General features: G+C 32.6%; 1 protein-coding gene across 10 annotated transcripts in view; it reads left to right on the forward strand.

The window, feature by feature from the left end:
- Positions 1-16,278, forward strand: part of RYR3 (ryanodine receptor 3) — a 197,045-nt gene that overhangs the window by 59,391 nt on the left and 121,376 nt on the right. For all 10 annotated transcript variants that reach the window (XM_063160504.1, XM_063160506.1, XM_063160508.1 and 7 more), the window contains exons 9-14: positions 2,653-2,727; positions 3,638-3,794; positions 9,772-9,945; positions 13,740-13,861; positions 15,073-15,241; positions 15,949-16,087. In XM_063160504.1, coding sequence (XP_063016574.1) covers positions 2,653-2,727; positions 3,638-3,794; positions 9,772-9,945; positions 13,740-13,861; positions 15,073-15,241; positions 15,949-16,087 — 836 coding nt within the window. The remainder of the gene's footprint in view (positions 1-2,652; positions 2,728-3,637; positions 3,795-9,771; positions 9,946-13,739; positions 13,862-15,072; positions 15,242-15,948; positions 16,088-16,278) is intronic.

A 16,278-nucleotide genomic window follows, 5' to 3' on the forward strand; every position in this document is an offset into this window, starting at 1 on the left:
GATTCTTTGTGTAGGGTTGATGTGTATTGATACTGCTTTAAGATTTTCTTCCATGTTTTTTATGCTAAGTAAATAAAAGGGTAAAATTAAAATATATATTTGTATGAATGAAATCTATATATTTGTAATCCCAAAATTGGAAAAATTGTGAATGCTGTATTGAACATTTTCAGAAGTGTGATAGTGATAGGTGACTTGAAGTTGTCCTGTCTTTTGGCTTTATGAGCTGTGTAATAGATATATGGCCAAGTTTTTATTGTGTCATAGTTGTAGGAGTTATGTTTACATTATCAAAACAAAATGAAAATACAAAAAACCCCCAAATAGTAATAAGAATAGCAGAGAGAGATGTAGAAAATGGTTGTTTTTGTTTCCATCTCTTTACTTAATCAGTTCTATACATTTCATTAGGAATGTTAAATAAGTTAAGTTAGATGAGAGTAAAGATTTCTCTTCATAAAACAAAAATCTTATTTTTGAACATTTTTGTAAATAAGGCTCTTTAACAATTCACATAGAGACTATTCTCTGACAAGAATCCTAAAGTCTTTTTTTGCAGGCTAAATGGAAATACTTGGGGTGAACATATTGGACGTCACAAAGGTTAGCTTGGCAAGAAAAAAACAGATGGGTACATGGAATCAATTAGATGAAAAAAATGTTGTTGGGAAAAGGCAGCAATTTTTTTTACATGCAGCTCTGTTACCCAAAGAGCAGGTCACTAATTCTAGTCCAGCATTGCACATAGAGAAAGCTGGAAAAAGAGATGAATTTTTTAAAAGTATAGAAATCTAAAGTGTAAGAGATGAAGAGAGACTATGACTATATCAGGTGAACTGAGCTGTCTCTGTGATACTGAACTACACCATGACAGTCCTTTAGAGACAGAATGGTTGTGTTGGGCCAAGGAGATGTGAAGGAGGTCAGAGAGAGTGGAAATTAATACATAGTTTTGAGCTTAGCTAGGATTTAGAGTCTGCCAAAAGTAAAATCAGTAAGGTCAGTGGGACTAGAGACATAGAATAAAAATGGAGAGCTCTAGATATTTATTATGCATTCAGTATATTCAGAGAATCATGTAACAGCCCAGGTTGGAAATGACCTTGAAAGATCAAATTCATAGAGACTGGAAATTAAGATGAGTTGAAAGGTAGCGATTTTTTTGTTTGTTTTTATTCTAGAGTACCAATAGATTTTCATGCAAGATAAGATGTGTAGGGAATTTTACTACCTTTACTATGAGGAATATTTATTCTTATTCTTCTGGTGAACTAACATTTTTTAAATATTTGATATCACATCTGTGCCCTTAAATGTGACTCCTAAATAAAGTAGAGGTGAAAATACAAGTCCATCATCTTATAAAGCTGTTGGGTGCAAATGATTAGCCAATGCTCCATTATGCTTCATGATTTGTCCAGGATTTAATTTGTTTTTCTCAGGAAAGAGACCCTTAAATGTTCTCAGTAGAAGAAAATATGTAGAAATACTTGCTCAGATATGAAAAACAAAACTTTTTTTTCAAAAGTTGATTTTCAGGTCTATTGTTGCATAAGAACAATACTAAACAGCTTTTTAAAAAATTTTTGCCTACTAGCTGTCAAAAATAGGAAAATAATTTGACAATTTGAAAATCTGCGTTTCAAACTTTAATTCAGCTATTTAACAGCTAGATTGTGACATCTTTATGCCTGCATTTGCTGTATTCAGTCAAGTTTGCCAGAGCAGGAAGGCAGATTTTAAATTCCCTTGCTGCGCGTTTTTTCAGACACTTAACTACCATAGAAGGTACAGTTTCTGTGCATGCTAGGGTGGATTACTCCTTCTCAGAGGAATAATATGTAAGAAAGCTTTTGGTAGACATTCAGACCTTTCCTATTTTCCATTATATTTCTATAGTCATTATAAATGAGAAAGTATATACAGATTCTGGTGATTTGGTGACAAGACATGAATGTTTATTAAAAACATTAAAAACTTCCTGTTAACAGGGCTAATCCACCATAGTTTTTCTTTGCTTGTACTTGATTATTGAGTGGAATATTATTTCCTGAACTAGAACACATTACCAATCCTCAGCTATAGTTCAAGAAAACTAAATTATAGTAAAGGCTTAAGCCTCTCACTTCCTGTTTTTATTTCTCTGAATGCATTATCAATTTTGTGAGGATTACAATACAGAATTTTTGTTATCACCACAATTTCTGGCCCTTTAATAAGAAACATAGAAATAATTTTTGGAATGAAGTCACTGATGTTGTGTTCTCATTGTTTTCATCTGAAAATGTATCTCTTTATTTTAAAATATGGTATGTATTTAAAACCATTAGTATTGTAGATTAATATATTGAGAACTGTAGGAATTACATATTTTTATGGCTGATTAAATGGCAGGAATAGTTTCTGAGCCACTTTCAAGGCTAGGCATTTTATCAGCTCCTGAGAGAGACTACCTTAGTGGAAACAATCTAATTTACCTGGGACATTTGGTTTATTTATCATAGTTTCACTGAGGAGTAGGAATCTTCTGTGCATTCAATGACATTTATTTACTGGGGGAAAAGTAGTGAGTCATGTACAGTTTCCAGAGAAGCTGTAAATACTATATAAGCACAAATAAACATAAGATGGCCTTCTGAATCTTTTATGTAGGAAAGTATTTTATGAAACTGGAGGAGCTGGCATTCGAGCAAGATCATTGTGGAGAGTTGAACCCCTTCGAATAAGGTTAGCAACTTTTTGTTATATTTTGGTTAGCAACTTTTGTTATATTAATAGAAATTTGATTGTTACAGACCCTTAATACAGAATATATATTTGCCACACTTTATGATATGTGTTAGTAGGCTCTTTGTCAATAATAAAAAGCATTGTACTGTGATAGAATAGATTTTTTTTCTGTTTCCCATATCAAAAGCAGCACTACGTATGAGATATGTGTACTTAAAGCATCATTTCTTTCCAAAAGCAAAATAAAATGCATTCCTAGTTTTACTGGAATTTTATAAGCATGAGTGGAAATAAGAGCAATAATACCTACCCCTTCTGTATTTCTTGTCTTTTGGGGGTTTGTTAAAGATTATCTCCTTCCTATGTGATTATATGTCTGTTATTTCCCTGCAAGTGAAATTTCAGTATATCTCATAAGAGTATGTGTGGCCTTTGATGGCCATCTGAACTATGTGTTTTACCCTTAGTGTGTTTGTAAGTGAAATGCCCTCATAGCTAACACAGATGTAGCATGTCAAGTCCCCACTTAGGTTTAATTTGTTTAGTCAGTCAACTAAAAGACAGTAGTTGATTTACACACATAGGATTTTTTTATGGAGACCATATGTAACACCCTGATAAGATGGAGAGAGGGGGTAGAAACAAAAAGATGGAAGCCATACTCCTTTCCAGGGTTTCCTTTGCAAATGCATTAACAGTTTTGCATCTGATTTAATGCAAGTATTGCAATCAGAACCAAAAAATGAATATATATATATATATATATATATATATATATATATATATATATATATATATATATATATATATGTATATCATACTCTATTTTCTGAACATCCTTTAAAACCTAAAGAAAAAAATCTAGTTCTACTTACTTCAACTATTTTTTGATGTCTCTTATGTTTAGCTGGAGTGGAAGTAACATCAGATGGGGGCAGCCTTTTCGTCTTCGACACATTACAACGGGAAAATACTTGGCTCTGAACGAGGATGAAGGAGTAGTAATATTAGACAGAGAAAAATCAGACACAGCATCCACAGCCTTTTGTTTTAGAGCAACAAAGGTAAATAAAAACAATGCAAATTTGTTCTGAATGTGGAGCACTCAAACACTAAATCTGAATTGTTTGAACAATGGTAAAATTACTTGTTATTTTTAAAATGAAGTTAATGCTAGAGATTGTGCATTTAAAGTCAAATGTGTCAAGAATAACAAAGGTTTCATGGAGGAAAAATAAGGGTGATTGACAAACTTTAGAATAAACTAAACTGTAGCCAGTTTTAAACAGTAGATTAAACCCAAATACAGTGCAAGATATGATAGTTTAATGTGAATACTTTAATAATTATAGAATTGTTTTAGTTGGATAGAATCTCATTAGAGTGTTACATGTTCCAGCTCTATCTGTCATAATTGAATTCAATTTAATTCATTTCAGTTGCTATTCTTTATGCAGTGTGCTGATAAGAACTGAACTCAATCAAATTTTTCCTAAATGTAAGGCAAATATGGCAGTGATTTCTAAACCATATGTTTTCAAATTATGCTCTTTAGTGAGCTGCTAATTGCATGTTATTAGCTTTTTCATTATTTCCAGCTGGTAAAACATTACAAGGGAGAGAAAATGAAGAATGATTATGGAGGTAGGCAAAATTAATAACTTTTTTTTTCCCCCAGAATGTGAAAAGTTTTACAATCAAAGATGATTAAAAGTTTTTATGTTCTTTCATGATTTTACTTATAAATAGTTGCCATAGCTGTTACAATGGAGTTTCTTATTAACTAAAAAAGCACTAAATTTTCCACATAATTCTGAATGCTATATGATCATAAAGAAAAAAGAAATCCCAAAGTGAAAAAGAGTCTTTAAAACTAGTTATAGCTAGATAAAATATGACAGTAAGAGTCTTGACAAATGCTAGACTTTTGTTAGTATAATAAGTCAAATACTTCTTTTTAACATCTTAAAAATATCAATGTTTATTAGTGTGACTGTATATGGTATTTCACGAATTTTTATTTTGACCAATTACAATAATTGAAAAACTATCAGGAAATTTTATTAGATTGCTTAGATTTACTTACAACATAGTTTTTCATTTTTTATTCAGTGTAAAGGCTATGCACTGTAGATTGTACATATGATGTTATGCTAGAGCATTTATTATAGATGTAATTTTTTGCCATTATTGGAAAATCATTGGTAAGAATGGTGAGTATCACAGGAGTGCCACAGTTGCTGGTTAAATACTGAGTTAAAATTCCTCTGATGTACTCACTGCCTAACTGGACACCAGCTGGCCCGCTGTTTTCCAATATTTTAATCTATGCCTATAAATGTATATGTAAATTTACACGAGTAAATTTACATGAATAAATTTAAATGAGTATGTAAATTTAGTGGTTATGTATGCACATTCATAAAATTATTTATGTTATGTTGAGTAAACATGCCTGATTTTCTTACTCTTTTAGTTGAGGTGTGCTTCAAAGGCACACTAGTGAAATTAAGTGCAGTGCCCAAAATGACTAAGCTGAAGTACAGTAGTAATTGATTATGCATGCCTACTGTATTTATACATAATATGGTTGTTAATGTACATTTTTATATTAAATCGAAGCTCAGTGTCTCATCATCATGTCTCATTTGTGCGAAAATAATTTTTTTACCTCATGATAGGGTATGAATTTGGTGCCAAGAAAATAATTGTTATTTATTGTCTGGGCACATAAGACCTACACTGTCCCATGAGTGGAGACATTAGTGTTTCCAGGTGAGGGGAACAAGCAGTGGTAACTTTTTCTGAAGAAAGAAAGGTGATGTTTGGGAAGGGAATAAACCCCAGAGATTGACTTGGACTGTAAGAAGAAAACGGCTCTTAAAGCAAAGTGCTGCTTGCACACAGACTGAGGGGAAAAAGGACCATAGATGTAATAGATAGACTAAAAAAAAAAAAAAAAAAAAAAAATATATATATATATATGCAGGTGATTTTATCTTAATTTCTGCATATAGGTACTTGTAAACATTTTCCTGGTTCATTATCTTAATGAAGAAACCTTTTCATTCGCATGTAACTTAACATGGCATGAATGCAGGGAAATTTCTAATGTCTAATGTCTTCATTCCAGCTGTGTACAGATTCTTAAAAATAGGGTGCTCGATATCTGTCTGTTGACAGCACTCCATCCCTTAGACTAGTAGAATTATGCTGATTGAGAAGGACCTTGGGCAACCATCTAGTTCAGTCTTTTGCTCCAGGTAGGGTCAACACCAGTTCAGACCAGGTTGCTTACCATAAGCATTGCTGCTGAGTATCCAAAAGGAAATGAAACATTTCTTTGTTGTGGTATTCTTTCCAGTTTAGAAGCCAGCAAAAGGGTTCTGTAAAAAAAAAAAAATATTGTCTTTGCCAGAAAGCAGAGCTATGTGGATATACAAATCCTCAAGGCTACCCAGGAGTGTGTAACACATGAATTAAATAAAGTCTTATTTTCCAGCAGTTGTTATAGAGACCCTCTTGTTAAAAAAGCACCTTCTTCCTCAATGCTGTTATATTCCACTTCAGCAATCTTGTGTGTTCCTTGCTTGTCCAAACCCATGATTGCATTCATAGTGTATTTTCTTTCACTGTTTTTTTCTTTTGATGGAGAACACTGGAAATTGAAACACTAATTTTAAATTAAAAAATTCAAATTAGAGCTTACCTTAACATTTTTTTACTAACTAAGAAAAGAAGAGAAGTTTAAAAAAAGTTAAGGTATAGGCTAAAGAACATTATGGTGCTAATTTCATTGAAAAGAACATCTGTAATACATGCCTGTTTTGCTTCCTAATTGCTGCAAACTAATCTTACAAGCATCAGAAATTGATGGACCACCTCCCCCTCCAAATTATATCTTATATTTTTTTAATATAGAGCTTACATTTGACCAAGTTTTAAAATGTCAACCTTTGTATTTTAAGGCAACAGATCTGTAATGCCTTGTGACAACAGAGACAGCAGTTTCTCTACACCAGATGGAATCCTGTTTTGAAATGGGATGTTCTCATTCCAGCACAGTACTTGGCTCAGTATACACTGCTGAGGAGAGTCTTGGGTCTGCTTACAAATTTCCTTGAGACTAAGCACAGTGGAAACAAGAGCATATTTAAAAATAATTGTTTATTTTAATTTGTGTAGCCCAGAATTAATATTTGAGATTTCATATTTTATTTTTGTGATGGTAGGTACAATTGACAATTAACAAGTTATTGCTATAGTCTTGGTAAGTAACATTCTGACACATTAAAAAGTCATAGATGACTCATGCAGAAGGATTTGATATCATTTTAATATTACTGCCAACATGTAGCTGTCTTAGGGACTCAACATGGCATTAGGGTGTCGTAATAGTATGGTAGTAATCCTAAAGTTTAATTTGGTTTTGTGATCATAGGAATTGCAAGGGCCTTTACCTATGTTTGTCTCTAAAAGTTCCAGTACTTATTTTTAAGTTAATATTTTATAATTATCTTTTCCTAGTAAGCACTGCATTTCAAATGCAGTATTAAACCCTTTTTTCTACTTATTTTTTATGGGAAGAGAAAATAAAAGATTAAATGAAATTTGTTGTTTTTTTTTCTTGTCTACTGGAATGTACAAATGTATAAAGCAAAGTATACAGAGTACAATAATGCCACTAGCAAGCTCTTATATCTGTAGACCTTTTATCTTTTTCTTTTGTTGTATTGGAGTATCTATGGCTATACTTTTAGCACAATAACAGTGTGGTATATCAAAAGACAAAACTTTAATTAGCTCATGAAAGTTAGATTTAGTAAGAGGTCAGCCGACAGTTTGTTTTGCCATTCTTAGGACTGTCTAAACAAGCCATTAAACTGGCAAAAATGTTTCCCCGGTGTTTTTATTATTGTAAAATCTTTGTAAAGAAAGTTGAGTTTATTTGTTCTGTTCACATTGCCATTCCTCATATTCCTTTTATCACGTAGGAATCTTGCTTTCTAATTCTTGCCCTTCCTCTAGTATATTAAATATCATTTGAAAATATCATCTTTGACAGCTATGCCCTCAAATTCCTTTGTTCATTCCATCTTTTTTTTTTGTTTGGTTGGTTTGGGGTTTTTTTTTGTTGTTGTTGTTGTTGGCATTTTTTTCCTTTGCGACCTTCCAGGCTCATGATGTGATTTTTTTTTCTTTCATTGAATGCATAGCCTCAGGGAGTTGAATTGAGACTAGGCTGTGAAAAGAGGATTTTAAAAGCCAAATTGTTTGGATATTTTACTGTTAAGATATGTACAAATATCTAGATAAGAGAAGGTTTTTTCCCCTCTTCTCCCCCAGTAATCTTTATCTGACTAGACTTTTCAGCTGATGTAAAATACACCGTGACTTTGCACACTATGATCAAATTACTTGGCTGAAATCCTAGAGAAGCTGGACAGAGTGCAAAGAGCAAAACACGATGAAGAGGAATTCGTGGTGTATTTTCCAGAGTGAAAACAGCCTTCAGGCCCCTGAAATAATTCTAAAAATTTATTTCTGAAATGGAAAAAATTGGGGTTTTTCACTATGTTTAGTGTTTTCAAAAGGGATCAGTTCTCTCAATTTTTTTCATAAAAGTAACTTAATTAGGATTACTTCTTACCACACTACGGTTTTTTTGTCTGAAGTGTTTGTTGATGCTTGGTTGTTGATGCAGACACAATATGTGAAGAAAAAAGTTTATCTTCAGGTTTTGATGTAAAGACAAACAATAAATTGTTGACAGTGAATTTGTCCTATTTTATTGTATTTTTCACTTAATTTCTTCACTCCAAATGTGTTTTGAAATAGTTCATATTTTTCTGTAGTGACAGTGCAGTCCACACAAATACGATGCGACGTTTTCCCCATAGTCTTGACAATGAAATGGTAGCTCCAAGGAATGTCATGTAATTTCACTCACCTTCACCTTGGCATTATAATGTTACCTCTTTCAAGTGACATTATTGTTGAAATGTGACAGTTAAATTAAATTATAAATTATAAATTACATATAAATTATAAATTATAAATTACATATAAATAAAAGCAGATTAGCATAGATATAATACAACTCCTGTTTGGTCCCCAGATGTTGAACATTATATAAACTGAAATGAAATAAAAAAAACTTGTCACATGTATAAAACCAGTACAATCTCATGTATCCATGACTTGCTGTTACAGACTTTGCAGCATAATTCTGTTCTTATTCCTGAATTCATTTTTTAAAGGACAGCTACTTTATTTTAAAGTGCTGAAGCCTTAAAATCCCCAGTTTTAAATGAAGAATAATGGGATTAAGAAAAAAATTTGGCTTAAAAAAATCTGTGTTCCAGCCAAGCATTGAGCAATGTCTTTAAAAGAGGTTTGAAAGAATCCAAATCTTCTTACAAAGTGGAAAAACAAAAACATTATTTATTTATTTATTTGCTTATTTATTTATATAAATAAATGTAAAAAATGGAGATGTGCAAAAGTAAAGTAAATATAAAAGCCAAAATGTCTTTTCAAAATAATGAATATTTTCTTTTTTCAGTTTTTCAATGTAGAGGCATTAGTCTAAGCAGAGTGTGTACCTGTATATACAAATAAAAAACAAAAAAAATTCAGCATAAAAATATTTTAGCTACATTGCAAAACAGGTTTATTTTTCTTTTTCATGTCTAAGCTAAAATTCAAAAATTTTGACTATATAGAATTTTACAGACTGTTAAACGGTTATTGAATATAATAATAATTTAAAGATTTTTTTTTTATTAATCCACTATAATGGATTTGGCTTGAATTTTTCTGCTTCAGTGAAAATGATGCTTCAGATTTTATATTATTTTTAATCACAGTCTGAAAGATTAATTGGATAGAAGCTGATGTTATGTGAATTGAAATTTAGCTGCATCTTAACATAAATAGCATAAATATTGTTCAGTATTGGCATACATGTCAGTGCAGAATTCAATGCTTTATCCTATTCCAATACAGAGATTAAATACCAACTTTATTTTATCTCCTTAGGAGCTGAAAGAAAAGCAGGAATCTAGTCTCAAACGTGACATTGATGGAATGGGAGTCCCAGAAATAAAGTATGGAGATTCAATCTGTTTTGTCCAACATGTGGCCACTGCCTTATGGCTGACTTACAAAGCACAGGATGCTAAATCAGCACGTTTAGGTCCCTTGAAAAGAAAGGTAATGTTTGGGGGGTTTTTATTTACTTGCGAAATCAATTTGTGGCTTTTTTTTTTAATATTGAAAATGTGAATATTTCACTCCGAAAGTGAAAACAGTGCTGGATAGTAATGTAACCATGTAATTGAAGAAAAACTTTGTCATTAAGAAATGTATTTAACTACTTTTTTCTCAGAAGAAATTATTAGTTTGTACTCAATTTTTATTTTTTACACGCATAAAAGACAGAAATTCCTGGTTTTGATAATTATTTAAAATCTAAATTTAACTGTTGCAACAGGTGTAAACTAATAAGTAATCTAAATTCACTGATGTTTCAGATATTTTAGATTAGATGTATTATGTGAAATGGCAATTAAATTTTTCACTTAAGAAAGGGCCTTAGAAAATAATCAAGTTTCTTAAGGGATACTAGAGAAAAATTTCCTCCCAAAATGTTAGATGTAATTGTGATGTGACATCAAGAAGGTCTTTCTCTCAGTCTTTTGATTTTAGGGTACAATTATATTCTTAAGTGGCATATGACTTGTTATATTTTCAAATATTATGTTCATATATCATCTAGTGTTATGGGGTTTGGTACTAGCTTCACATAGCTTCATCATTACCATTATTCTCTATTTGTAGATTTTCACAACTTAAACCCAGCATTAGAACATGAAAAAGAAAAAAATAAAAAAAAGTCATTACTGAAAAGAAGCTGGAATTCTTCTTTACTTACTTGCACACATGTACATTCATAGGAGAGTACCCATACACAAGCACAGCAGTACAGAACAATGAGGTGCTGCTCACACTCCGCAGGAACATCACGTTTATTCATAGGCAGCACACATGGTCATCATCAATGGGCAGGAAGTGCCCAACCCCTTCACTTCTCAGCAATCTGGCTGATCAGAGAAACTCTTTAAATGCCACTCATATAGAATTTTCTTGATAAAAAATTAAACCACTCAATGATGGCCTCTTCCTTTCCCATGCCACAACTGGCTATGTCATTCTGTTTCCTCAGAAGGTCCAATTTTACTTCTTGAAAAGGCAATGTGTAGATTCTTCCTCTGTACTCAATGAAGAATTTTACAATAGCTTCCTGTGGCATTCAGTATTTTTTTCTCCAGTTTTCTGCTCAGCAGCAAGGGCCTAAAAGTACCTCCATAATTGCCTGTCACTTTTATTCTCCTTTGAAATGGTTTCCTTCATGTTCAAAGACTTCAAATCTTTTGTTGCCCTCTCAGCTGGGAAATGCTGTCTCGTTAAGTGCCTTCAAACAGAAGACAATCCAAACTTCTAGCTTCATGCAGTTGATATTCCTGTGAAGGCAAGAAACAGTTTTTCATACCCTGCAATATATGTCACTAGGCAATAATCTTGTAAGAAATTTGATATATACGTCACTTTAAATTTCATATAAAATTAATTTTTGTACATTAGAACTGAAGTAATTGCTTGGTATTCATCCTCTGCCATTGTGTCAGGCGATTTTCACTTTCACTCACTGTAATTCTCTCTGAAGCTGGCCTGCACTTTTTACAACATGACTCATTATCCCTAGGAAGATTGAGAAGTACCCTGTTTTTGCAAGAGGCAAAGGATGCTTTTCTGATTTAACCTAGCTGTTGTCATCATCAGCTTCTGTAAAGCCATAGAGAGAACAACTATAAGATTAGTTCTGTTATAAAATATTAAAAATTTCTGTAAAGTAAAAATTTCTGTTGTTTGGCTTTGGTGTAATTTCATGTATCTAATTATTATACTAAAAATATGTAAGAAATTCTGGTATCATTTGTGAGGGGTTTTTTTTCATGATTTCTGCCAGAATTTATAATTTTTGTCTGTCTCTCTGAGATTGTGGTAACCAAGGATTCAAGATTTTGCCAGGTAATTGTGATTACATCAGTATTGTAGTCAACATCCTTCACCATCCAGTGAGTGATGGATGTCTACCTTTTTAGTTTGCTTTTGTGCAAGCAGTGAACTCCTGTAGAGCTCCAAAATGCTAGAGCTCAGGGAACAGAAAAACACATGCTACGTGATTTGGATCCACACTCTGGAGCCCATTGCTCACAGTGTTGGTCTGTGCCTTGCTGTACTTCTACAAGCAAGGCAGTGCCAAATGCCCCTTCCTACATGCAGAGAAGTGTTTCATCTGAGGAATTGATGTAGCCAGTGCTGGATGCTTCTCCCTGTGATGTACTTACTGGAATTCTAAATAGCACTTTCCTGTCATTGTGATGTTTCTGGATGATTTAGTTGAGGTTTGGGCTGTTTGTTCATTCTCTGGTTAGGTTTTGGGTTTTTTGGTTTTTTTGCTTTTGTTTGTCAGAAAAATAGGAAAATGATGTGCTTCTAAAAGCCTTTTCCATCATCCACACTGCATGCTTAGGAAGAAGAGTGCATATCTGCTCTTCAGTAATAAAGGTGCAATTATTTTGCAAGACATGATAACTTTAATACCCTATTTGTCAAATGTTTTCATTCCTGTAGCTCCAAAATCTGGAGCTACATACAATGGCCTGAGGACACATTCTGTAATTGTCAAATGTTTTTCTTACTAGTTTTGTGATGGGAAGAGTAGAACTTCATTTACTTTTCAGTTTCATGACCTCAGGACCTTCTCCATGTAAACATTAATATTTAAGCTAGCAAAGTCACCCACAGGGTGATTCTATATAAAGAAGTATCTGAAAAAAGATGAAATATGGCCAAATTTTAAACTACTCTCCTTTAAAAAATATTATTATTGTAATAATTCAAAAATATCTTCCCAATCTTCTCCATCCATATTTCCATGGATTCTGCTGTCCAGATAAACTCAGCATGTTTGAAGGAACAGAGCACATGTGTAGTGTAGATTCTGTCAAACATAGAAAAACATCACTTTCCAGTTCTTTGATACACCTATATGCTAGTATGTACAAAAGCTGTTGGTAAATAACTTTCCCATTTGTGGCAGTAACCACCTGTATAACATTACTTGTTTCTTTGTTAACTATTCACACCCTCAGAATTACTGTGCTAACTGGGAACGTGGGTTGCAAATTTTTATTAACTCAAAACTGAAATGATACATTTTTTTGGTGGAGAATTCAGTAGATTGCCTCTTCAGCAAAGAAGCAGGATAACTCACATTTACTTCAAACAAAATTGATGTAGGATTTTAATGACTCAAAATGACCAAGACATTTTTTTCTGACACCTAAAAGTGATGCTAGATTTCTGTGACTTAGTGTGTTTTTTCAAAGTGAAAGATTAAAATCCCACCAAAGGATCTCTGTTATTGCTTGAAGTTCACATGATGTTCTTATCTGGTTCAGATAAGAATACAACATATTGTGTAGAAATAGTTAAATGAATCAGAAGTTGTTCATAAACAGTATTGCTCCTTTAGCAGCATTGTTGTATTTGTTTGTCACTCCAGCTTGATTTTTCTTGTCAATAGTCTTAAAGCACAAATCCTTTTATAAATGATGCTTAAGAAAGTGAAGTTCCTCTTTCCCTAAGAGCTAGAATATAGAAAAAAAATGACATTTTGTGTAACATCTTGAAAATGTTTTTTAAGAGTATCTTTTAAAATGGATTGTGGAAGAACAAAAATACATTGCATTGTCTTCTCTGAATAACTTATGCGAGACTGATAAACTTGTAGCTATTTAATGGGCGTCTAGATAAAGTGGTTAACATATCTGTATATATGCAAATTACCTTTTTCAGTGCAGTCTTGAAATAAACTTAAAAAATTTAAAAGCAAAAAGTGTTTTAAAGTAATCGTTGTGATAATTCCTGACTCCCAATAGGTTATATTACATCAAGAAGGTCACATGGACGATGGTCTCACATTACAAAGATGCCAGCGTGAGGAATCCCAGGCTGCTCGAATTATTCGCAATACTACAAGCTTATTCAGCCACTTCATAAGGTAATTGTCACCCTGGTTTTAAAGTATTCTGAAATGATAAGAATTTCTCTAAGAGAATCCTTATGTCCTGCTTTCAAGTGTTTGAATTTAGAAGCTCTTAGAAATATATTTTTAGTGATTGAAATTTGAAATTTTGATAAGTAATGCCATTAAATAGATAGAACAGTTTACATAAGATTATTTACATGAAATCTAATACCTTGAAGCCAGAAGCAAGCTGGATAGTAATTCAGGTTGAAAAAAGATGCTAACTGATCTTAGTCTTACTCTGTTAGTGAGTACTCAATGATACCTAGAACTTTGTGTAATTAAATCTATAAGAATGTATTTTCTACTGAAGAAACTATTCTTTTGTAGTGCTTGGCAGAAGTTTTAATTATGGTGATGAAGTGTTCACCCTTGTAATACTTGATGAAATATTTGATAAAAAATAAAGAAAAAGGTGTTTTAAATTAATTATTTGCTCATCGTATCAGCCTGTGTTTAAAACTTCAGTATCTCAAGAACCTGCACCACTCCTTATTTCTTGGGCTGAGGATATAAAACAAAGCCACCTTTGCCAGCAGTCAGTGCCTGCTAGATGATGCTATTTATAGTAGTCAGGCTGTGGAAAACTGGATTATTGCATAATGTTGAGAAAATACTTAAACAGAAAAAGACATTATTTTACTGACAACAGAGATTTCTTGAAATGCTTTTTATTTTTAAATCCCACCCTTTTTATTTACTGTATAAAATAGATACAGAAGATCTAATTTGTGGTTAGGATTACCTGCTACTTTCCCAGAAGGCTGTGAGTGTATAGCTTCAATAACTGCTCCTGTTATTGTGCCATCACACCTTTAGTGGGATTTAAAGTATCTAAACAAAATCAATTACTGTAGAAAAAGAACTTCAATCTCTTTTTCTTCTTTTTGCTGAATTACATTGCTTCTACTTTTTTTTTTTTTTTCTTTTAAAAAAACCCCACTCTCTCTTTTTATATCAGCACAGAAAGAGAAATATGATTCCACTCAGGAAGCTCTGAGTACTGGACAGCCAAATAATAGATATTTGAATGATGTTCAGTTCGGATCATCCGTTGCTTATATTCACATGTCATACATGTAGCAAGACTTGATTTAGGTACCAAAAGAGAATAGGCTGCCGCATAATACTGTAAATTACAGAGGGAAATTGATTAATGTTGCCAGTCTTGTTGTTTTCCATAGTGGAAACAACAGAGCACTGTCACCCAGCGCCCTGCCTGTTGAGGAGATGGCTCAGACTCTGCAAGACCTGATCACTTACTTCCAGCTTCCCGAAGAAGACCTGCAACACGAAGACAAGCAAAACAAACTTCGCTCACTCAAAAACAGACAAAATCTATTCAAAGAAGAGGTACAGAGAAAGGGATTTTTGCATTATTTCAAGTGGATTGTCTTTGAGAGAAATTTGACTTTGAGAGAAATTTAGATGAATGAGAGAAATTTAGATGAATGCATATTATCATATTATCAAAGTTATGTATTATATAATTGTTGAATTGCTCCTCTCTGAAAATGGAATAACTTCATTTTTGTAGAATTAATAAACATATTTTATGATGTGTTTAGACATATTTGAATTGCTTCCAGGTTTTCAATACCGTTTGAATATGCAATCAAAGTGAAGTTACAAATCCCTTGGAGTATTTAAAAGTCTTTGGTTTACAGATATTTTATTAGATAGCAAAACTTCCACCTTTTTTCATCAATGAAAATGCCTTTTTATCTAAATTTAAAGCCTTTTTTCCTTATGTAAGGGAGGTTTTATGCAAAAAAGAACGTCCTTAAAAATTGAAAAGGCTTTTATTTTCAGGTTTTTATTCCTTATTTTTCATAATACTTATTTGTGTGAGGAACCATATGGAATCATCCTCTAAAATTAATTCTTTTTATACAGAAAAATACATATTCAAATCTTTTACGTGCAATTGGTTTGTTGTTTGGGATTTTCCTAATTTGAGATAATGCAGCCTTCCAATTTATACAGGAAAAAGTCTTCAATGAAACAATAGCCAATGCTTTTTCATATGCAGTTCACTTTCCTCTCTCATATGTGTTTAGGGAATGCTGGCACTCGTTCTAAATTGCATTGATCGCCTAAATGATTACAACAGCGCAGCTCATTTTGCAGGAATTGCAAGAGAAGAACATGGTGGTACATCATGGAAAGAAATTTTGAATCTCCTTTACAAATTGTTAGGTAAGTTCTTCAAAAACCTTCTAAAGTAAAAAAAAACCCAGAGTACTCCAGTAGCATGGAATCCTTCCTGCTGCCTCACCACCAAAGAATACTTTGAGTATTATTCAGTTTATTCTGTAAATTACAGAATTTCTTACATATAGTTACTGCTAAATAGAGTTTCTTGAGCAATGATACATCAGAAAGTTAGA

The sequence above is a fragment of the Melospiza melodia genome, chromosome 6 (genome assembly GCF_035770615.1).
Source record: "Melospiza melodia melodia isolate bMelMel2 chromosome 6, bMelMel2.pri, whole genome shotgun sequence".
NCBI classification, from domain to species: Eukaryota; Metazoa; Chordata; class Aves; order Passeriformes; family Passerellidae; genus Melospiza; species Melospiza melodia.